The 24675-nt window shown below is 37.1% G+C and overlaps 1 protein-coding gene across 1 annotated transcript in view; it reads left to right on the plus strand.

The window, feature by feature from the left end:
• Positions 1-3871: 3871 nt before the first annotated feature.
• Positions 3872-24675, plus strand: part of LOC148875452 (protein disulfide isomerase-like 5-4) — a 51575-nt gene continuing 30771 nt past the window's right edge. Inside the window, exons 1-6 of the mRNA XM_088964767.1 lie at positions 3872-4141; positions 5204-5294; positions 5940-6034; positions 8934-8991; positions 21577-21761; positions 21932-21989. Coding sequence (XP_088820893.1) covers positions 4101-4141; positions 5204-5294; positions 5940-6034; positions 8934-8991; positions 21577-21761; positions 21932-21989 — 528 coding nt within the window. The 5' untranslated portion in view covers positions 3872-4100. The remainder of the gene's footprint in view (positions 4142-5203; positions 5295-5939; positions 6035-8933; positions 8992-21576; positions 21762-21931; positions 21990-24675) is intronic.

A 24675-nucleotide genomic window follows, 5' to 3' on the forward strand; every position in this document is an offset into this window, starting at 1 on the left:
TAAATTGAGGTGTTTGGGGCTAGAATTTCATAAATAAGGTTTTTCTTTTTTTTTTTTTTTTTTTTTGATGTATTCCATCAAGTGAAGTGGACATGGGTTGTGGGTGCAAAAATGGTTAAAATGGAATCTTTATTTGATGGACGAGTGAACGAAGGAATCTTGAGTTCAAATTTCATGGATAAGTATTTTGGGATGTCTCAGGTTTGACAGTTGTGTATGATCTAATGGTTGAGGTGTTTCTTTTTTTTTTTTTTTTTGATGTATTCCATCAAGTGAAGTGGACATGGGTTGTGGGTGCAAAAATGGTTAAAATGGAATCTTTATTTGATGGACGAGTGAACGAAGGAATCTTGAGTTCAAATTTCATGGATAAGTATTTTGGGATGTCTCAGGTTTGACAGTTGTGTATGATCTAATGGTTGAGGTGTAAGTGAGGGTCGATCGGTGCCATTAGATAGGTATCGAGTAGATTAAACGGTGGATACGATGGCTCTCGGGGTGAAATTTGGGTTTTCTAGGTTTTTGGGTGTTTCGGAGAGATTGGAAGGGTCTGATTAGATGTTTGAGATGAATTGGAGGTTCAAACAGCAAACTGAGCAAAAATTGGATGCTGACAATTAGTGACTTGGCATTGGAAACAATTTGTTTGTGTACAAAAACTAGCATTTGGACCAACTCAAATCATTCTCTATTTATGTACAAAATTTACTTTGTTTCTGTTCAAGCAATGTGCATCTCGAATAACTCATAGGTATGGCCCTAACTTGATCGATTTATTATATAAAACTTAATTTGGCACTATGTAGACCTACCGGCGGCAACTAGAGGTGCTGTACATGTTCAACATCAGTCGGTTATTAGATTTACACATGAAAGAACAACTACTATCTGTAACTCTTAGACGGGTTAGGAAGATGATAAATATGGGTTAGATCCAACTCATTTTCTAATTAACTTGTTCAAAACTAAATATGTCCTTTCTAGTTTGGAATCAAAACAGGTCCAATTTGGACCCATATTTTACCTTAACCCAAATGAAAACTGGTCCGGTTTGGACCCACATTTTACCCATATTAAATAATTATTTTGGTGAAGTATTTTGGAAATACAATTGTCATAATATGAGTAAACTATTTATATTTTTGTTAAAATTTACAATAAGCTATTAGAAATTAAAATTGTAGATCCCAATCGAATTGGACCAAATCCAGTCCAATTGATAGCCCTAGCCATAGGTAACTAAAATATCCAAATCTACTACCTGGCCACCTTTGTTTCCTATCTTGTGGAAATGGAGCAATATTTTGTAGCAAGAGAACTGTAGACTTTGCACCTATATGTTTTTAATATTTTTTCCAACCAATACTTCCACACGATTAATATCAAATACCCGCAAAATAGACTGACTCATCACTTTTCAACAACACCAAAGCTTTCAAAACATCCCAATAAATGGCAATCAGCCATTCCATGAATTCTAAGCATTTTTGTATGTGGGTTCCTCCCCACCAAATCTTCTTGAACTCTACATCAGAAACTTTAGCATAACCCCCCGACAGTGCTTGGTAAATCCATCTTTCTGCAACCTCTACTTTGAACCTTCATAAAAATTTAAACCCTTTAATATAGAAGAGCTAAAGTTTATTTTTGCTCTGAGGTTAGGAGAGACTGTTTTCATGGGAAGTGTTGCCCATTGTTGGTAGTGGAAATGACGAAATTGAGGGTGTTTCCATTAAAAGGTGTTGAAGAAGATATGTCAGATCAAGAGATGAAATCTTAGACAATGTTTGCAATAAGTCTCATAGGAAAAAAGAAAAAGAAAAACTAAAAGGTTGCTGGAAAGATAGGTGGAGAGAATGAGGCGGAGCCTCTATTTTGATGTACAAAACAAATATTAAAACATTGAATAGAAGGGAGAAAGAAGAAGCCCTTTTTGATGGTGTTTTGACGTCCAAAATAAAGATTTGAAACAATGATAAGAAGAGATAGAAGTGAATAAAAGGCTTTCACAATGAAGGGATGGTTATTTTTTGGATAGTTTCTATTTGTGAATCATGGTAGAGCCCTATTGTAGATTGAATTGGGGTTGGAATTGCAAGGAGAGCCCTACTCATGAGGTGGCAAATTAAGTCAGTTAGAAAAGAGCATAAAGAAGAGGAGAGAGAGAGAGAGAGAGAGAGAGAGAGAGAGAGAGAGAGAGAGAGAGAGAGAGGAGAGAAGGAGAATCCTAAGTTAGGGTAAGGGAGCAAGGAGAAGGATGTTGACATGTTTTGTGATATTTTTTTTGATAAAAAATATGGTAATAGATATTTATACACTTCTTAATTAAAAAAAAAAACTTTTTAGGGGGCATTTTACAACATGAATGTTTGTGTTTTCATTTGTTTTTGGAATCACCACATCTACAAAAAATAAAATAAAATAAAATAAAAAACAAAAACATGTTTTTGAACTTTGTTTTTGTTTTCAAAGGGAAAAACAAGTTGGTTTTGTTTCAAAAAACAATACATGTTTTTGAAACCAAAAAAATATTGGTTTTTGAAACAAAAAGCAAATTTTCTTGTATAGAAATTATATGATATATGGAACATGACATTGAATAATCAGATGAAAATATGTTTTTGAAACCATATTCAAGAATATGTTTTTTTGGTTTTTTGAAAAAAACAGTACACACAACTAATAACATGTTTTTTGTGTTATTGTTTTAAGAAACAATTTGTTTTCAAATAAGATGGTTTTGAATTTTTGATTTGTTTTTGGAATTTTCCAAAAAACAATTCACATTCTACAATGCTCCCTTGGCTCAATTTGGAAGGAGTACAAATACGAATATATAGAGTGCAAAACCTTGTATTTATATATATATATATATATATATATATATATATATATATTCAAGGAAGGTCTTCAAGCAACAGCCCCCACCCTTCAAATAGGTGGCATTGTAAAATTTCAATAGATTGAACCTTAGAATAAGTTAAATTCTCACTCTTAAAAAAGTATCCACTCACAAAAAAAGTGATTATTCCACTCTCTTAAAATTTACACATGTAGCATCCAAATTCCTAAATAGTGGCCACTTCAAATGTTATGGTAGTAACTGAATTTTATTCAAATGCAACCATTTCAAAAGTAACAATTAAACAAATATTTTAACTTAAAATTATTCAAAATATTAAATGGATAAAAATAAAAATAAATGAAATTCATAAAAATGACCAAACAAATAATACAGATGGTGTGGGTTTTATGAAATAGTTTATTAATTGCAAATTAGATTTAACTTTTTTGGGTGGCGTAATCTAATTTAGCTTTTAAAAATAAATTTATCAAATAATTAAAAATGCCAATTAAAGTGGGTTACCGCTTACAAATAAGGCCTCATTTAATCTCTTAAAGCATATTAAAAACAATATAAAATAATAGTGATTTTTAAACAAAGTAGATCAGAATAGATTGTTAATTAGAAAGACGTAAGACTCATATTAATTTTTCTAATTTAATTTTTTTATACTTAAATTGTAAATTTTAAATTAAATGATACTGTATTTGCCCCTTAGGGTCATTCTCTAGATAAAACATATAAAAAGTATTAATGGTCGTGTACTTAGTCGGGGTCATTCCTAGTTTTGTATTTATACTCTTTCCAAACTGAGCCCTTAGTTTTTTTTGTCCAACACAATAAGTCGGATGTGGATTAAATTCGAGTCCGATCCATCCAACCAATCAGATTTCGGATTGGAATCAATCCAAAGGTTTGATAATCGGATCGGATGAGAGTGTAGCTAGAATCCAACCCGTTTTCAGATCCACATGTCACGTTTAGCATTTTATGCATTTTTTCTGCGTGCGTTGAAGGGGAAGGGGGGGGGGGGGGGGTATATACCTCGAATTAAAATACGCATTTGGAGATACTGAAGGACGGAGCAACTCCCCCCGGGGTCCATATAAACGGAAAACCGACTCGTTCGCGACCGGCGAATCCGGAATTCGTTCACTATTCATGCATCCGAGTGAAAAAATAGCCGAGAACTGAACTGATTGCTCTCTTTGGATCTCTCTGCCCTGAACTTGTAGGGCTTCAGCTGTTATCAGAGATGATTTCGTCTAGTAAGATCAAATCACTCGATTTTTACAGGTAACATCTCTGCTTTTATCTTCAATTCTTCTGTGGTTTCTGGATACTCCGTAAAAAGCTAAAAATGTAGGCTGCTTGTTTTTGCAATCGTAAAAACGACCCTGTGATCTGGTTGATTACTTATAAGATCTGGTTTTTAAAGCGGTTCGAATTGGAAGTAGTTTGCGTACGTTGTATACTTTTGCTTTTATTTTAATTTGAACATGAATATTTAAATGTCATTGATCCAAAAAAGAAAACATTAATATTTACATGTCCGGTATTTCATTTTTTATTTACTTTTTGCGACGAAGAAAGTTTCATTTTTCACATGGAAGACTGCAATTTTTCTATTTGTAAGAATTATATCGGACTTGAAGGATTTGCTTAATCTTTTACTTTGGATGTGAAATCTCTGATAGAGAATGCATGTTTGAGAATGAGAAAGGTATACATTCTCTCCATTCCTACAAACGCATTCAGTGTTTTATTTTCTCCGTCGTACATATCTATTGCACTTTGGATTTTCATTTTCTCTTCCCTGTAGTAATGTTATTGTTATGTTCGTCATTGTTCATAGTTCATACTTCCTTATGGTCAGTGCGTGGAAGTGTGTGGAAGAACCTGTAACATAGAAAATCTAAGTTCGCCGATAGAGCGTATCTAACACCCCAAAGAAGTTATCCAGCATTTTGCCAAAGCTTTAATGCAGGGAGAGGTTATTTATTTAAAATAAGCTGTTCCTTCTTCGTTAGCAAAGGGAGAGAAGGTTCACTGCAGAATAAACACTGCATAAACGATAAATCTGATAGGCTTTAAATACTTGGTATTTATGGTGGTCGGATTTTGCTTCATATGATTCCTTCTATGATGTCATTTTATGAGACTTGTCATACCAGGCCATCTTCAAGAAGAAACAGGGAATGCCATTTTGCACTAGATCTTAAAGAACTGACTGAATTGAATAACCTATTCATTTTTTTTTTAAATAAAAGACCATGTTTTATGTTTGATATCTCCTTGTGGATCATAAACCTACAATCATGAATTATTTAGTTACGTTGCCTTTTCTTTTGTCTGCAGGAAAATTCCTAGAGATTTGACTGAGGCATCATTGTCAGGTGCAGGGTTATCCATCATAGCAGCCCTTTCCATGATGTTTTTATTTGGAATGGTAGGTTTTCTTGCAACTCTTTATGTTGCAGGTTTCAAGGCCTCATGGGTTGTTGTTGTATTCTTAATTCCTGTCATTTCTGCTTGGCCAATGTTCTGTTTACATACTGCATTGTTTGTCCTAGAAACTTCTCTTTCTCTTTCTGTTTTCTTTTCTAAACTTCACACATCACAGCCACTTTTCAGTTCTTATATTGCTGCATCCCATCATATATAATGAGTAAACTGTTCTTTCTTGTCAAGCCATGCTGGTCATGTACAGGGATGTGAATAGGTCAGGTTTGGTATGGGTTTGCCTCAACCTTATCCTAAGACACCTGCTACCAAAACCCAATCCAAATTGACCTATGACATTCATAAAACCTGAAATAAAGGGTCACAGGACCTAACCAGCTGTAAAACCCCTCTATATACAGGGGTACAATGATCCGACTGGTTGGGCTGGCAAAACCAAACCTGATGTGGGTCGATTCTTTTAATCAAAATCTGATCCTACACCTTGCTAAGGCTTCCACAAACCCAACCCAATAAGGTCAGATTAAGGTAGGTTTACCATTTACCAAACTCACTGGCATCCCTAGTCATGTACCAGCCATCAAGTTTTCTTTTACCATTTCAGAAGTAAATAATGATTTATGTCTGTCAGGAACTAAATGATTATTTGACGGTTAGCACATCCACATCTGTTGTTGTCGATAAGAGTTCGGATGGGGAGTTCTTGCGCATTGAATTTAATATTAGGTAGAGTTGTCTCCACTTATTGCTTTTCAATGATTTGCAATGACCTTTCAATTTCATGTTTGCATTTAAGCATTGTTGCATATTGTTTTCAGAATGTTTAGTGAGACCTGGTAATGGATTTAGCTGGCATCTCTGCCTAGATTCTCTGGGTTTAAAATAAGTTGGATATTTGGTTCATTTCAGTGGTTATTAAAGTTGTATATTTCTAAGAAGACAACTTTAACTAATTTGATCATTTGAAATATGTAATATAATACATCTTCTTTTGACATAATTTACTAAATGATATGCATATATGCTTGTACTAATAATTATTTGGAACAGCTTATATCACCCCCAGGCATAATATACAACAAGGAAATAGCCTTGTAGAATATCATGCTTAGGCAAATTATGCATGATTTGATATAACCTAGGTGGTTGTAAGGAGCTGCCTAATACTAGGTGAACTGCCTCTCATAACAGCGGTTTATTCTTTATGTACCATGTGTTTTCCTTAGTGTTGCATGGACTCTCCTAAATGGATGTTGTGTCCATGTTGGAGATGTTAAAGTCCACTCCACAGATTCTTGAGGACACTTCTACTGTTCTACATAGCATTTCATTTTTATCTCCTGGTTTATTTGTCATAAATGAACAGCTAAATGTACAAGATGAATGCCATTTTTTTGCAGGCATATAATTTTAAAATTCAAAAATCTGAACTATTTTATTAGTATATACTTTTCCATAGACATGCCTGCGAGGCCATGTTTTCTCATCTTGCCAAGTATGACTCTTGGACATGTATTGACTTTCCATTCCTGTGTCCATCCCTGTGCAGCACTTTTTCTTCTTTCCATATATCAAATGAAGAGGCTAAGGCCAAAATCCTTTATGAATTTGATAGATTGATAAAATAGAGAACCAGATATCTGTTTACATTTGAACGAGAAAAGGATCATACTAAATGTAGAAAGGCATCCTTTTCAAGGAGATTTTTCTGTTTTTAATGATGAGAATTTTTGTTTATATCAATAATGGGAAAACTTTATTGAATCATCAATGGTTCTATTAATGTGTTGAGGCAATAACTAGCTGTTTTCGCCACCCCAGTCAATCTGATGATTGATTGATGCCTAGGTGCTGATTAGTTGACCGGGAAAAAATGCTATGAATTGAAGATATTGATGCAATCCCAGTCCATATATAGAATGTAAATATGCAATAAAAGAATGGCTTTGAATATTTAGTTTACAATATTTGTTTCCTAGGTTCTATAACAAGCAACAACCATCTTTTACTAGCAAATGTCTATAATATTTAACATAGAAAATCAACATATTCATGAAAAATGGAAGAAAGAGAAGAAACTTCAGAAAATAGAGGGGCTGAGCCCTGATTTTTGTCCTAGGAAAAGAAGAAAAGAAAGGATGAAAGAAGAAATAATATTCAATGTGTTGATTGGACAACACATAGGCACTTGCCTAGGTGTTGCCTTGTAAGGTAGATAGGGTAGGACATGGATTCACAGTTTTCCAAGAAAGAATACAAACTTGATTATTTATTGTACCTCCTTGTTTGTGGCATCTCTTTATACCAGTATACAACTGATTGGAAGAAAACTTAAAAGAACTCCACCATATTCTTTTATTAAATGCCTTATTTCTATTTATTATAACATCACCCAACCATGTATCATTGCAAATGCTTAAAGAAATTAGCGTGCATATAACAAAATAAATAAAAGCATATATGATATTGTTTTGAATAATTCGAGAAAACAATAAAAAATATAAAGATTTAACATAACTTTATAATTGGCTAGATTGACTAGTCGTTAGCTAACCAGTCAACTTAATTGAACAGAGAGATGATCCTCTCTATTTCTCTTCCATTATACTTTTAGATTCTGTGTCTCATCCTAAAAGTACTCAGGAATTAAACCTTTTTCAGGATTGAACAAAATAGAGTAACTCTTGATGTCCTTTTTGCCTTAAACATTCCTTATATGCCTTATGCATCTGAAATGGTAGTTTCCAGCATGCAAATCTCTGAAATCTTCGAGGCTTTCTGCTATTCTAGGTAATATGAATCCTTTTTGAATGTTCTTTATAGTCAATCATGATTTATGTCAATTTGTAGAAAACTCTTATGTAATTCAAAAGAGTGGTCTGACCTGGTGTCCAGATTTTCCATTTCAACTCTCTGGAAATATGGTTTATAACTGATTGTTCTTGGATCTCCATATTAATATTAGAATTTTCAGAGGATAATCAAGAATGAGCTATCTGCTGCTTGGTATGGAACTTGAGGGTAACTTCCTAAGTAGAAAATTTGGATAAAAAAACCCACTTAAAAGCAGAAGATTGTTCTAAAAAAAAAGCAGAACTTTGGAGATGAAGCATGATAATATATTTTTGATAGGTATGGTGAAGCATAGCATAAAAACCGGTCAAGCATATTTTGATCCGGACAAAAAAACAAACAAACAAACAAACAAACAAACAAACAAACAAAAAAGAAAAAGGTGTAGAAGACTTTTGTAGTATTTTTATCATTAAGTTTGTAGGATTTACATATAAAGACCTTCTTCCTGCCATTATTTTAATATAAACAATTTTGGCTTCTTAATTTCCAACATTTATAATATTTATTAGTCAGTTAGTCTATTAATTTACTGATGTTATCATTTGGTGGATTTCCTTTAGATTGTCTGGGCATATCATTTGACAATATTTAATTTGGTTGTTGCTAATATTGATAGTAGTACTAGATTTTTAAGGGTTTGTACTAGTATATTATGCTCGTACTACTATTACTGCTTTTCTTGGCAATATATAATTTGGTTGTACTTGTATATTACTATTATTACTCCTGTTCTTGAGAAGTCTGATTTCTCTTCTTTCTTCTTTTGCAGTTTCCCAGCTCTCTCATGTGAATTTGCATCTGTTGATGTTAGTGATGTCTTGGGAACTGTAAGTTCTTGGCATTCAGTATATTTATAACCTAGTTAATTGAGCCTTGTAAAAAGGTGATATGTTCTTTTTGAATATCATTAACTTTAATAGAATGATTGGTAAAATGCACTAGGACCAATGCTTGACATATTACATAGGCTAAACACTGACCAAGCAAATACAAGGTATATAAATAATAAATAGTTGTTTAAGGTGAAGACCAGAAAATGAAGGAAGAAGAAGAGAAGAAGAGAAGAAGAGAAGAAGAAGAAAGTTATGAAAGTGTGTCTAGAGTTACTGTTCACACCAGAGAAAAACTTTATAAAGAGGAAATGAAAAACCTGGGCACCTAAATACAAGTTTGCCCTTACTTGGGCACCTAAATACAAAGAGGAAATGAAAAACCTGAAAAAGCCCTTTCATCATATTGCATATTCTCAACACTCCCCCCATCTATCATGCCCAGCTTGCCTAGGTTATTATCATAGTTGTCAAGGCGACTAGGCGACCATGGGGCGCCTAGGCGCCTAGGTGCCTAGAAGAAGAAGAAGAAGAAGAAGCAGAAGAAGAAGAAGAAGAAGAAGAAGAAGAAAGGGAGGACTGGTGGAACCCCTGTTTTTTCGAAAAAAAAAAGGAAAAAATGTCCGAAATCTGGAAAAGAAGAAAGAAGAAGAAGAAGAACTTACCTGCTGGAGCTGAGGTGCAATGGAGTTGGGCAGGGGCTTGAAAGAAGCCTTCGGTTCTCCTCCTCTCCAATCAAACTAAAAAACCCTTATGACATAAAGAAAAAAAAGCTGTATACTTGGTCTCAATACTAAAATGATATCATGTAACCAGATTTATTTTAAAATAATAAAACATCCAATAAAATATCAAAACAATAAATTAAAAAAATAGTTTTTTAGATGAATGTAGGTGCCCGCATAGGCGTCTAGGCGCCCACTTAAGTCTCTGGGCAGGCGCCTAATATACAAAACTTGTGGCGTTTGGGTGAGGCGACCATGAAAAACCGCCTAGTTGCCTAGGCGTCGCCTCGACAACTATGGTTATTATTGAACTTCGGATTGTGAACTTCTTTAGTAAAGCAATCAACAAGTTGATCCTCAGATCTTACAAAGGGTAGGCAAATTTCTCCATTATCAATTTTCTCTTGGATGAAATGCCTATTGTACAGTCATGCTGAATGATAGCTGCTTGATTGTCACAATAAAGTCTCCTAGAATTTTCTTTTGGAAAATCCCATTTCCGTCAATAGATTGCTTCTTGCTCCTCCAAGATATCACATTGCCCCCAACTAAGGCACAATAACCAGAAGTAGATTTTCTATTGTCCATTGACCTTGCCCAATTTGCATCTCTGTAAGCCTCAATCTTCAAATGCCCATGATTTGAGTATAACATTCCTTTTCCAGGACACCTCTTCAAGTAAGCGAGAATCCTTTTGATAGCTTACATGTGAGAGGTTTTGAGCTCATGCATATATTGACTAACCACATTGGCTGCATAAGATATATCTGGTCTTGTCAAACATAGATAAAGAAGATGACCAACCAATCTTTGATAGACCTCTTTATTCGGAAGAACATCTCCATCTGCGGCATTCAACTTGTGGTTAGGGTCAATTGGGGTTCCAACTGGTTTACACCCCAACAACATCATGGAGCAAGTCAAGAACATATTTTCTTTGAGAAATGAAAATACCCTTCTTCGATATTGCTACTTCAATTCCCAAAAAGTATTTCTTTGAGAAATGACATCACAATTGCATTTTCTCTACACCAAGTCCTATAACTTGGTTCATCATCCTTGGACTCCTTAATCTTCCCATTGATGTAGCCATGTAGTCTATGATTCACTATGGACCATCTTGCTGAAATGGCCCACTCCCTATAGTTGTATTCATCTAGCTTCACATTAGTAATCTGTACCATAGGATTTCCAAGGTGAATAACATTGTCAACAGCCCTAGAGCCTCCAGAGGATACCTCAATAGTGCTAGAAGACATTATGAACTCACTCAAAGTAATATCCTGTAGCAAGTAGTCGACTGCTACTTGTTAGTAATTCTTGACAGTGTAGTCGGCCAGAGATAAGTGGAAGAGGAGAGAAGAGAAGAGAAGAGGAGAGAAGAGAGGAGAGAAGAGAGAAGGTATGCAATGTAACAGTATTGGCGGCGCCAGTGTTTATTTTACTATATATAGGGCGACAAAAATAACAAGGGAAAGGACCCTTGTTATTGACAGTGTAGTCGGCCAGAGATAAGTGGAAGAGGAGAGAAGAGAAGAGAAGAGGAGAGAAGAGAGAAGGTATGCAATGTAACAGTATTGGCGGCGCCAGTGTTTATTTTACTATATATAGGGCGACAGAAATAATAAGGGAAAGGACCCTTGTGCCCTTGAGTACAATAACAGACATAACAAAAATAAAAAAAAAAACACTTTAATTAGCCAAATAGGCCCTAACAATTGCAACTAAGTTATTTTAACATTATTCCAACACTCCCCCTCAAGTTGGAGCATAGATGTCAATCATGCCCAACTTGTCACACAAATCTTTGTGCCGCACATGATGAAGACTTTGGTGAAGATATCTGCAAGTTGCTCTTCCGAGCTGACATATGGTGTGCACACTTCTCCACTTTTAAGTTTCTCTCTGATAAAATGCTTGTCCACTTCAATGTGTTTCGTCCTATCATGCAGAACTGGATTAGCAGCAATATTGATGGCAACTTTATTGTCACAGTAGAGTGACGTAGGATTGCTTACTGTGAAACCCAGTTCACCTAACAGATTTCTTATCCACATGATTTCGTCCTATCATGCAGAACTGGATTAGCAGCAATATTGATGGCAACTTTGTCTATACTCTGCTTCAGCACTGGATCTAGCCACCACACTTTGTTTTTTGCTTCTCCATGTGACAAGGTTTCCTCCTACAAAGGCACAATAACCACTGGTAGACTTTCGGTCATTGACTGCTCCTGCCCAATCTACATCAGTATATACTTCCACTTTTAAGTGACTGTGTTTCTGGAACAACAAACCAGCTCCAGGAAACTTCTTGAGATATCTCAAGATCCTCTCTACAGCCTCAAAGTGAGTTGTCATCGGGCTGTGCATGAATTGACTAAGGACACCCACTGCATAGGCAATATCAGGCCTGGTCATAGACAAATATAGAAGAGTCTCCCCACAAGTCTCTGGAACATCTTTACATCTTTCAAAAACTCTCCCTGACTGTCTCCCAGATGGTGATTAGGTTCAATAGGTGAATCAGATGGTTTTACCCCCAACTTGCCTGTATCTTCTAGTAGATCTAGTACATACTTCCATTGGAAAATAAAGATGCCCTTGTGAGAGCGGGCAACTTCAATTCCAAGAAAGTATCGTAAGGGGCCTGGATCCTTCACCTCAAATTTAGTGGCTAAGAATTTTTTTAGTCTCTGGATTTCAGCCTCCCAATCTCCTGTGATCACTATGTCATCCACATACACAATAAGAGCTGCAATTTTACCTTCACCTCTTTTTACAAATAGGGTATGATCTGACTGGCATTGCTTGAATCCCATCTGTTGGACTACTAAATGGAACTTACTAAACCAAGCCCGAGGTGATTGTTTCAACCCATATAGGGACTTTTTCAACCTGCACACCTTTTGTTCACTGCCTTTGGCACAGAACCCTGGGGGTTGGGTCATGTATACCTCCTCTTCCAAGTCACCATTCAAGAAGGCATTCTTGATGTCCAATTGGTGGAGATCCCAGTCAAGGTTTGCTGCCAAGGAAAGGAGAATCCGGATGAAGTTCATCTTCGCTACTGGAGCAAAAGTCTCTGCATAGTCCACTCCATATACCTGTGTGAAGCCTCTTGCTACCAATCTAGCCTTGTACCTTTCAACAGTTCCATTAGCTTTGTGTTTCATTATGAACACCCACTTGCACCCCACTGGTTCCTTCCCCTCATGAAGATCTACCAACTCCTACGTACCATTCAGGTTTTGACAAAGCTTTTGCCACGGTCTTAGGGATGGGAACACTATCCACAGAAGAGAGAAAGGCACGGTACGAAGGTGAAACATGCTCATAGGACACAAAGTTAGAGATAGGATGATTAGTGGTACAAGATCTAATACCCTTTCTCTTAGCAATAGGAATATTAAGATCATTGGGGACAGGTGAATCAACATTTAAAGGAGCAATGGGAGCAAGTGTACATGGCTGATGAACTCTGCTGGCTCTTATGGCGATGATGAAAAACTCGGAACGGAAGAGGATCGGGTAAAGGAGGTAGTTGAATTTGAGTCGTCGCCTGTTTCTCCTCAACCCTACTCTCTCCCTGAGGAGAAACTGAGAAGAACGGTTGACTCTCAAAGAATGAGACATCAATGGAAACATAGTATTTGCGGGCAATGGGATCATAGCAACGATACCCCTTTTGAGATGAAGGGTAACCAAGAAAAACACAAGGAATAGCCCGAGGGTCAAGTTTACCACGAGTAGGTGATAGGTTGTGGACAAAACAACGACACCCAAAAACACGCATCGGAATGGTGGACAACGAGGCTGTAGGGAACAAGAGCTGATGTGGGGCCTTATACTCTAGTAGCCGAGAGGGCATGCAATTGATGATATATGTCGCACACAATACTGCATCCATCCAGAACTGTTTTGGCACATTCATATGAATCAGCAAGCCACGAGCAACTTCGAGAAAGTGACGATTTTTTTGTTTAGCCACACCATTTTGTTGGGGTGTCCTGGCACAAGAGCTTCTCTGAAGTGACCCACTCGAAGCAAAGAACTTCGTGAGATCACTATGGAAATATTCCTTTGCATTGTCCGACTGGAAAATATGAATTTTCGTTTGGAACTGAGTGAACACCATGCGTTGAAAATCTTTCACAATTTGTGGCACTTCATCTCGAGATTGCATAGGGTAAACCCAAGTGTATCGAGAATAATCATCAATCAAAGTAACAAAATACTTATAGCCAGCCGCAGTAGGTAGAGTAACAGGGCCCCAAACATCAGAATAAACTATATGGAATGGAAATTCAGATCTTTTATTTCTTAACGGTAAAGAACTTCTACAATGCTTACTCAACTGACAAGTTTGACACTGTAATTGACTCACTGACAAGGACTCTAACAACTTTGGGAACATAACTTTTAACGACTCAAAAGAAAGATGACCTAAATGACTATGCCATAAATAGGCCTGACTCTCACTCGACGAACTTGTGGACTCAGTTGCCACTAGACCAGCATTATTCTCCAACACGTAGAGACCATCCACCATGCTTCCTCTACCAATCGTCTTCCCTGAGGTCAAATCCTGAAACACACATGAAGACGGAAAAAAGGTGACTGAGCAGTTCAAAGAGTGAGTAATACTACTAATGGACAAAAAATTAATAGGTAATTTCGGAACATGCAGGACATTAGGAAGAGTAAGGCCAAGTGGGAGAGATATGGTGCCTCGACCAGCTATGGTAGAAAAAGAACCATCAGCCAGTCTTACCTTATCTCTCCTAGAGAAAAGGTTATATGTTTGGAACAAATTTGACTTACCGGTCATGTGATTTGAGGCTCTGGAGTCAATAATCCAAGGTGAATCAATAGTATGAGATGACACATGGAAGGCTGTGGCATTACCTGATGTAGATGCAAATGATGTAGGAGTAGGCCCAGAATCCACCTGGCGGAGAGTCCTACCATACAATTCCAAATGTTCACGGAAGGAGTTGATAATATCTTCTTAGGGTCAGAAACGGGATGTCTCTCCTGAGTTATGGAAGGACTAGTCTCTGTCGATGCCATATTAGCTGAGTTATGCCTTTTTTGATTCTACTGGCCTAGTTTCTTGCCTTGATCCGGTGCTAACTTCTTACCCAAATCCTATGCCCAATTAGGTTTTCCATGGAGATCCCAGCATGTATCTTTAGTGTGTCGTGTCTTCTGGCAGTGAGTGCACCAAAGCTTGCTTTTATCTTCTGATTTTTTTTTAGTGTCACCCCTTTTAAAGCCACCTCCGACGTTTGTATCTGAATTTCCCCGGACCACTAGGGCAACTGACTCCCCTTCTACACCATTCATCACACTTCTTCTGCTTTCTTCTGACTGCACCAAGGCATACACCTCCTGGACTGATGGCAAGTCTTTACTACCCAAGATCTGTACCCTGATGGACTCATATGACGGATTCAGCCCTAGGAGGAAGGCAAACACGCATTGCTGTGATACAAGTGACTTATAGGCCTTTGCATCTTCATCACACTTCCAATTCACATTCTGATAGTGATCAAGTTCTTTCCATATTGATGTCAAATCAGAATAGTACATCGAGAGACTCCTCTCCCCCTGCTTGCAAGTAGAAGATTCAGCTTGTAGTTGATATATCTTGGCACAGTGTCTCTGTTCTGAATAAGTGGACTTCGCTTGTTCCCATATCTCACCAGCAGTTTCAGCCCACATAAAAGTCTTCCTTGTGGCAGCATTGAAACCAAGAGCCAAGACATCACCATACTGTTCTCTTGGTTCCACCTATCATGCTCAACACTTCCATACTTCGGTTTCTTTACTCTCCTATTGATGTATCCTATTCGCCCCCTAGCAGTGATGTAGAGTTTTATCCCCCTAGACCACTCAAGGTAATTCAGACCATCAAAGGGAATGACAGCCATGGGAAAGCTTATATCCATTCCCCCACTCACTCCATTGTGGCTCCCTGAGATCTCTGAAGTAGCAGAATTCTCAGTCGACATGGTCAAGCAGTTAATCAGTCTCACACACCGGACTTAGGACCCCTCTTTACTCCACAAAACAATGCTCCATTCAGTTCACACCCACACACTCAGGTTTACCAACCTGATTGAGCACAAATAGTACCAAATTCTGGACAAAACTGAGGTAATATTCGGCAGTTTTAGACCTGTATAATTTTATCAGTCCCCACCTACCAGAATTCCAGAATGTCTAACAGCCAATAATCAGCAGGAGAGATCCTTCTTACTTATAGTCAACTCAAACCATTGAGAAGACAAGTCAGCATTGACCTACAATTGTCTTAACACATGAACAGGATCACACGATCCAAGAAAACTAGGGTTACACAGGTTCGACAGCATTCAGCCGCCCCAGATTCATAGGGTTTTCACTCGGCACATGACCAAGGAGAGTAAAGAAGAGAAAAAATAGGGAGAACTGTACCAGTCATAGCTATTCTGTAGTCCAGAATCAGATTTCCTTTCTGCTAGTTTGTTCGATCTGTTCTTTGGGTTGATCGATCTTCTCTTGACAGTAGGGTTGATCGATCTGCTCTCTTTTAATCATCATTCCTGCTCTGATACCATCTTGGCAGTGTAGCCGGCCAGAGATAAGTGGAAGAGGAGAGAAGAGAAGAGAAGAGAAGAGAGGAGAGAAGAGAGAAGGTTTGCAATGTAACAGTATTGGCGGCGCCAGTGTTTATTTTACTATATATAGGGTGACAGAAATAACAAGGGAAAGGACCCTTGTGCCCCTGAGTACATTAACAGACATAACAGAAATAAAAAACGAAATAAAAAACACTTTAATTAGCCAAACAGGCCCTAACAACTGCAACTAAGTTATTTTAACATTATTCCAACAGTAATCAATTATTTATTTATTTTTGATCAATAACACTTTATATTAATTAATTAGAGAAATAATTACAGCACTGTAGAGAGTGGTAAAAAGACTTAACTCTCCCCCAAACGAAGTGATTTCTTAGTAGTTGACTACTAATAGTATCTTGTTGCTAGTAGTTGACTACTACACAGAGATTTCTTAGTAGTCGACTACTACCTCAGCAGAACTCAGAACAACAACAAGAGAAAAGAACTAACAACACTCCCCTTTACTCAAGCTTCCCAAACAAGCTTGGCTGGACTGTGGACTAAACTCCTAGACTGATACTACTAGAAGTCCAGTGGCTAGACCTGTTAAATGGGTCTTTCTATTAGCCCATTCGACTACTCCACGGTTTCTTGCCCTACCTGGGAATTCCAGCAACTATTCTGGGTCTCCTTAGAGTTTTTCCAAGGACAAACTCCAAAAAACCTTCAGCCAACCATGACCAGTAGAAGAACTCCTTGTTAATCCAACAATAAAAGAGAAAATTTAAGACAAAAGATGAGGTGAAGAAGATAGGCGAGCAGAATGAGATTGACTTAATGATCTGATGCCATGTTTGTACTCTCATTGAAGAAGCAGAAGGAAAAGAAGAAGAAATTTAGAATAGGGCGGCTGTTTTCTATCCAGCCCATCAAATTTATATTTATATTAGGGCAACATTAAAATACATAAGATTACAACTTTACCCCCCATTAGTAAGGGATGGAGAAACTTAAAATAAGGAAGCCAAGCCCGTTAAATAACTGAAGTATAGCCCAACAAGAAATAGGAAGACATAACACAAATGGGCCAAGGCCCATACTGTCAAGTTCCACAACAGTTCTCACAGGAGGAGGGTAGGAGTTTAGTGTCCCATTTTTAGAAGGAATATAAATGGCTGGGAGATTGAACAATGGGAACAGTGAGGGTGGATAGATCAAGAAGTGATAAAAGGTTTTGGGTGGGGAGAAATCAGGCACTTTCATGGTAAAGTCCTTTTATAACAGGCATAGTTTTCAAGGCACCAAGCGATGGATTTTTTATGTAGAAAACATAGATCCTAGGGTAGTTCCCTATGTACCATAGTCATATTTCCTTAATAATTATACATAATTTTCATAAGAAAAGTATAGAGTTCATGTTGAAATATTGAAAATCAACATATTCATGAGAAGAAAAAGAAGAAGGAAAAGAAAATTCAAAAAATATAGGGGCTGAACCCTTATTTTTGTTATAGGAAAAGAAGAAAATAAAAAGTGTTGATTAGATAAAATTTTAAGTTCTTCCTTATTTATATTGGTTCAGGTTTTAAAGTCTTTGAGGGTTCAATACAGCATTTAGCAATGCTGTATTGAAGAGTAGGAGAGCTTTCTCTCAGTGTAGGTTTTACTTATTTATTTTATGTGGGTGGCAGCACTGGAGAAGTGTTTAACAGCTGAAAACCAATTGAAGAGAGGGATGAAAGTGGAACCTAGCAAATGTATAATGTATAATGAGGGGGTGGAACATCTTTTTCATGCATTGCAAGTTTGCCAAGGGAGCTGTGGTTGAAGTCTTTGAGGTTGTTTGAGTACAGTTTTCTTTTTCCAAAATATCTGTTGAAATTATTATGGAGCTGGAATCTGTGTGGTTTGTCTTGGAAAGGAAAAAAATTATGGGGAGTAGTTTCAGCAGCAGTGATGTGGTCATTCTGGAGTCTGGGGCAGAATATACTCTTGGGCAGCAGCAAACATGATATTCAAGGATATACCTTAGAACTCTTTTATTTTTTATTTATTTTTTATTACAGTAATCTTTTTGTATCTAGTTGATTGAAACATAGTTTTTGGTTTGTAAAAAGAAAATACTTGCCCAACAAAAAAATATTTGGGAATGGTTTGCTTCTTTGTTTGGGTACAGGTGGATCTCCCCAACAAATGTGCAAAGCTTGTTTTCCTCTTCTCTCTTGACTGCCCAACAAAAAGATCAAGAATCATGTGGAGATGTGTGAGAGCTGCTGTATGTTGGACAATATGGGAAGAAAGAAATTCAAGGATCTTTTCAGAAAAGGAGAGAGGTTTGGAAACTATGCTAGAAGTGATTCATATAAGAGTAATACACTGGCTGAAAGCAATGGATGAGTTCACAGATTTTTCGACAGATGATATGTTAAGAAAATGGAAAGAAATTGCTAGGTCAGTCTCAATTAAGAAAATCTCGAATCTCACATGGAACCCTCCACCCCCTGGTTTTATCAAACTGAATTTTGATGGCAGTAGCATGGGGAATCCAGGGCTTTCGGGTATTGGGGGGGGTGTTAAGAGATGAGAAAGGTAATGTAATAGCTATGTTCTCTGGTCCAATTGGAGTGGGAGACTCTTTGAGAGCTGAGGTGTTAGCAGCTTGAGAAGGGGTACAAAGGGCTAAAGACCTAAATGTCAATAAATTGATTATAGAGGGAGATTCTGTGAGCATAGTGGACTGGCTAAAAGAAGACACTTCTAAGATGTGGAGCTACAGTAATGAAAAGAGAAATTTCAAATGGCTGATCAAGAATATGGAAGTTCAGTGTACTTGGGTAAAGAGAGATGCAAACTCCTTTGCTGATGGATTAGCTAGGCAGGGGGTTAACAGGGTTTCTGGGTTCAGGGTTCAGTTGTAATTGTTATTTTTATCAGTTTGGGTGCATTCCCAACTTCTGGGGAGTTAAGATACCTTAGCTCCTCTTCTTTGTAAGTTTACTACTATTTAATGAAATCTGTTGTTATTGATAAAAAAAAAAAAGAAAATACTTGCCATGCACAGTGCCTTATTGTGCAGGGCTTTATATACGTTTTGTGTTATGTTATCAGTATAGTGAAATATTTTACCTTCTCTTACAAAAAAATGCTCTCCTTGCTTTAAAAGGGAAAGATAGTAAGGCTTACTTTGATTCATGGGGCCAAGTCATCAGAATCTTTCATTCCATTGCAAAATAAAAAAGAAGAATCTCAAATTCCTTTTCTGTTATGAAAATGTAAGATCAGGTGTTTTGAATATATTGTTTCAATTTTCCATATAATATCATTATTTTCGAGGCATAAGGGTAAACTAGTGGGGAAAGGGGGCATTGTTGGTTTTTGCAAGAAAAGCTAGGAAAATTTTAGCTAGTTTTTCCTTTTAATTTGATAAATTAGCCTGTTTTCTATTGAAATGGAAACTAAAACTAATTATAGGATGGAAAGAAAAGGGAGAGAATAATCAACTTGTTACAGGTGAGGTGACAAGATGAATAATATTCTGATGCTGTTTTCCTTGGAGATGGATTTGGTCACTCCACATTCTGAGAAAAGTCTGCCTTCTTCATGTGGACAGCATGCATAAATAAAGGCTTAACCATTGATCATCACATTTCATCACATCCCAAAGGTGGTGATTAGATGGCTAAAGGAGGAAGACATTGGTTTGTGGAGCTATACCGATGAAAGAAAAAAATTCAATTGGCTGAGTAGGGACATTGAGGTGCAATACAGCTGGGTGAAGAGGACTGCTAACTCATTTGCAGATGGGTTAGCCAAGCAAGAGGTGAATAGGGAATCTCTGTTTTGGGCTAATTTTTAACTTTCTTCCAATGTATTCTGTTGGTGGGAGTTAAGACATTTTACCTCCCCCCATTGTAATTAAAGTTTCACAAAGCTTCACATCATTAATAAAGTTTTTTGTTACTGATAAAAAAAAAATCCTTGCTGAAATCAGTTCTCCACCTGCTTAATCATTATATTCATTCAACAAAGTTATGGGTCCATTTTGTTAATTTATAACTTCGGGTTGCCCAGGCTCAATGGCTATTTTGATAGACTTGTGGAAAGTGAGGGATTTCTATCCTCCATATTTACACCCTCTAATTTGCCCTCACAGCTTCTTGGCCTAGAGCAGGGTTTTCCACCAGAGGGAAAATCCTTTGGAAGATTCTTCATCTGGCCCTTTACTTGGGGTGGAGGGTGGGGGGGGGGGGAGGAGAGGAATAGTCGAGTTTTTGAAGACAGGCCTACACCTATTGAAGCTGTAATCAACAAGTGGTTGATGGTTCGGTGGGTGTGGGTTTTAAAGGTGTTTGAAGATATACCTATAACAGCTTTTTTGAACAGTTGGAGTTCTTTGATTTTTGATACAGTATCACAGAATTTATAACTGGGAATTATTGATATGCTTGTAAAGCTTTTTTTTTTTTTTTTTGGGTACATGCTTCGGCATGCAGGTTGCCCTCCCTTTTTGAATGAATATCAGCTTGCCTATCAAAAAAATTAATTTTCATCATTAATAAAATATTTCTTATTTATCATACTTATTTTTGTTTAACTTGAAAGATACATAATATTAAAAATGTGCTCTATTTTTTTTACAAATTTCCTTTATTTTCTATATATTTTGTATTTTATCTATTTTTGAATTTTTATTGTTTAATTGTGGCATCATGGGTTAGCCCATTTGACTCGAAATGGTTGAATTTCTTACCACAACCTAGACAAAAATACGGTTTTGTTTTTGGGTCAATATTAAAAATATAAGTTTTTATACTATTAAAGTTATTATGTATGGATTTAATTAGCAGAATTTAATGATGAGAAACAAAAAGGCCCTAAATATATGATTCAATGAGGGAGAATATAAATTAATACCTTAAATGTAGGACTTAATGATAGAGAATTGAACTGAATAATAGTATTCAAATTACATTTTCTGCCCTCACAATAAAGATGGACCATGCTTCAGAAAGAGGGGTATAAGATTTGGCTTGTGAGATGAACTTATAGTCAATATAAGTTCCATCTTATTTTCTGCATACATTAATTAAATTGAAATATTTTTCAGTCGATTGTTCATTTATATGTGGTCCTAGTTGCAAATTGTCTTTCATTTTAGTAGTTTGATACTTTGATTTCTCTATCTTTTCAATATTCAATCCTGCTTGATTATGTCCTGAATCTAGACCCTTCCTCTCTCCTTTGCAGAATAGGTTGAATATAACAAAAACAATCCATAAATTTTCAATAGATTCCCATTTAAATCCAACTGGCTCTGAGTTTCACGCAGCACCAATTCCCATGGTTATTAAACATGGGGATGATTTTGATGAAGCATTGGTTGAAGGTTCTTTCCCGCTAACTTCTGCTAATTTTGACAAATATGCAAATAAGTAAGTAGATCAAGTCTTTTCCAGATCTTTGAATTAGTAATTTGTAATGTTTGGATTTTTTTCCTCCTTTCTTTTGAGTTAGGGGTTAGATCTACATGTAAGGCTGTCTATTTTTTTATGGTGATTTAGTGATACCCCAATTTGCTGTGCAATAAACATATCTTTTGCAGCTATCAGATTTTAGTTGTCAACTTTTATGCCCCTTGGTGCACCTGGAGTACTCGCCTGGTACTGTTTCCACTCTGTTTTTTGCCTTTATCTTGAAAAACTTCTCTTATTAATGAAATTAGTTCCTTAACTTTTCAGATCTGCTTATGATGCATAAATGCATTCATATGCTTACTTGCTTAGTGATCTTCTAATTATCTAACGTAAGAAATTTCTTTGAATGAATTTTCCTCTATGATATTGGTTTTGCCTTTTTGGTAAATTTATGGACGTCTTTTAGTAAACTGTTTCTTTATTCTTTACTACCTTAGTTTGGAAATTTGCTCCTTTTATTATTTTATTAGGTAAAGTGTCTTGATTTTATTACTTTGGATATTTTTTTGGTAGAACTTAAAGTATGTCTTGATATTCTATTTTACTTTGGATAGATGTAAATAGTAATGGATGTGTAATTTCTTTGAAACTATATTTAGAAAGAGTTTTTATGTCTTATGTCAGTTCTGGATATTATGTTCTCCCTTATATTGGAGGACATTGTAAAGCAAGACCTTGTGAATGTTTTTCAGGCTTTTCATGATAATGCCTCTTTCCAAAGAAGTTTAAATGCCACGTTCATCACTCTCATCCCAAAAATTGAAGGGGCTGTTAATGTCAAAGATTCAGGCCAATTAGTCTCCTTCACAGTTTTTATAAGATTCTGGCTAAAGTCCTTGTTGAGAAAATGAAAGGGGTGTTAGGAAGTGTTATTTCAATCAATCAAAGTGCCTTTGTCCCTGGTTGGCAGTTGCTTTATTCGGTCCTCATTGCAAATGAATTAATTCACTCAAGAAGAAGAGAGGGGGTCCCAGGTTTAATTTGTAAGCTAGACATTGAGAAGGTTTATGATCATGTTAACTGGAGGTGCATTGATTTGGTGTTGCAGCATATGAATTTTGGGCAGAAATGGAGAAACTGGATCAAAGTTTGCACATCCTCTCCTAAGTTCTCAGTCTTGATTAATGGCCAGTAGCAGGTTTTTTTGAGAGTTCTAGGGGGCTGAGGCAGGGTGACCCTCTTTCCCCTTTGCTTTTTATCTGTGTTATGGAAATCCTCACCTTGTTTTGTAAGAAGGCAGCCGATGCTGGCAGTTGGGAAGGCTTTGCTATCTGTCCGGGGGGGAGGGGGCGGAGGTCAATATTCTCCAGTTTGCTGATGATACTCTATGTTTTGTGGATGCTTCTCCGTCCCAGTTGGAACTCATTCTTGGAATCTTAATCTAGTTTGAGGTGGTTTCTGGACTAAAAGTGAACTTGAACAAAAGCCATATCATTCTAATGGGGCAGGTTTGTAACTTAGAGGAGTGTGCTGTGGTGTTGGCTTGTAAGACTGAATTTCTTCCTGTGAAGTATTTGGGTTTGCCTTTGGGGGCTAATCGGCTTTCTTCTTTGATTTGGGATCCAGTCATTGAAAGATTGGAGAGGAAATTAGTCTTGGAAGGCTAAATACCTCTCTTTTGGAGGAAGGGTGACCTTGACAAAAGGTACCCTTTCAAATCTGCCAACTTATTTCCTTTCCTTGATCCATATCCCAAATGGAGTAGCTAAAAGATTGGAGTAGCTTCAGAGGAATTTTCTTTGGAGGGTTGGGAGGAGGAGAACAGGGTTCATCTAGTTAATTGGGACCAAGTGTGTCTTCCAAAAGCTGAAGGTGGTTTAGGAATAAGGAAGTTGAAGAATTTTAATGTTGCCCTCTTGTGCAAGTGGATTTGGAGATTCTCGGCCGAGAGGAATGCTTGGTGGAGATCCCTTATTGCTGACAAGTATGGGGTGGAATGGGGAAACTGGAGAACTAGAGCTCCTTCTCCAAATTGGGGCAACTCTCTTTGGAAAGGAATTATAAAGAATTTTCCCCTTTTCTGGGAAGGGATTTCTTTGAATGTGGGTAAAGGTGATAGAACAAAATTCTGGAAGGATACGTGGTGTTTGGATGGCCCCCTTGCTGGCTCCTTCCCTTTCTTTTTTAGATGTGCTGTTAACCAAGAGGCTACTGTGGCTGATTACTTCTCTTTGCTTGAGGATTTAGTGTCTTGGTCCCTTCTCATAAGGAGGAATTTGTTTGATTGGGAGTTGGAAGAATTTTTGGAGCTGATGACTCTCCTTCATAAGCAGAAGATAGTTGTGCTTGGGGATGATAAGTGGTGCTGGAAATGGAAGCCGGATGGTGTATTTTCTGTGAACTCCATGGCTTCTAAGTTATGCAGTGTGGGACATACTGATTTCCCAGCTACACAGATATGGAATTCTACAAGCCCCTCTAAATCTAATTTTCTGGTTTGGATGATGGCCCTAGACAAATGCCTTTCCAGGTCCAATCTGTTAAGGAGGGGCATAAAAATTCTGGGTTCAGCTTGTGTTCTTTGTGGGACTGCTACAAAAACTACAGATCATTTGTGTCTTCACTGTTCGTTCTCCTTTCAGATTTGGATGCATTTTCTCAAAGCGTTGGGTGTTATGGGTTATGCCGAGATCGGTTAAGGAGCACCTTTGTAGTTGGAAATCAAAAGGTCTAACTAAGAGAGGGAAGCTGATGTGGAAGACAATCCCTGCTCCTGTTTTGTGGTCCATTTGGGCTGAAAGGAATAGTGGAGTTTTTTGTAATAGATCTAAAGGTCTTGATGGTGTAATTCAGAGAGCAGTGGGCAAGTTGATTTCTTGGATTTCCATTTCTGTGGAGTTCAGAGATCTTAGTTTGTCCGATTTGTTTCAGT

Source organism: Nelumbo lutea, chromosome 1 (assembly GCF_056320005.1).
Source record: "Nelumbo lutea isolate HS-2025 chromosome 1, American lotus-T2T, whole genome shotgun sequence".
In the NCBI taxonomy this organism is placed as follows: domain Eukaryota; kingdom Viridiplantae; phylum Streptophyta; class Magnoliopsida; order Proteales; family Nelumbonaceae; genus Nelumbo; species Nelumbo lutea.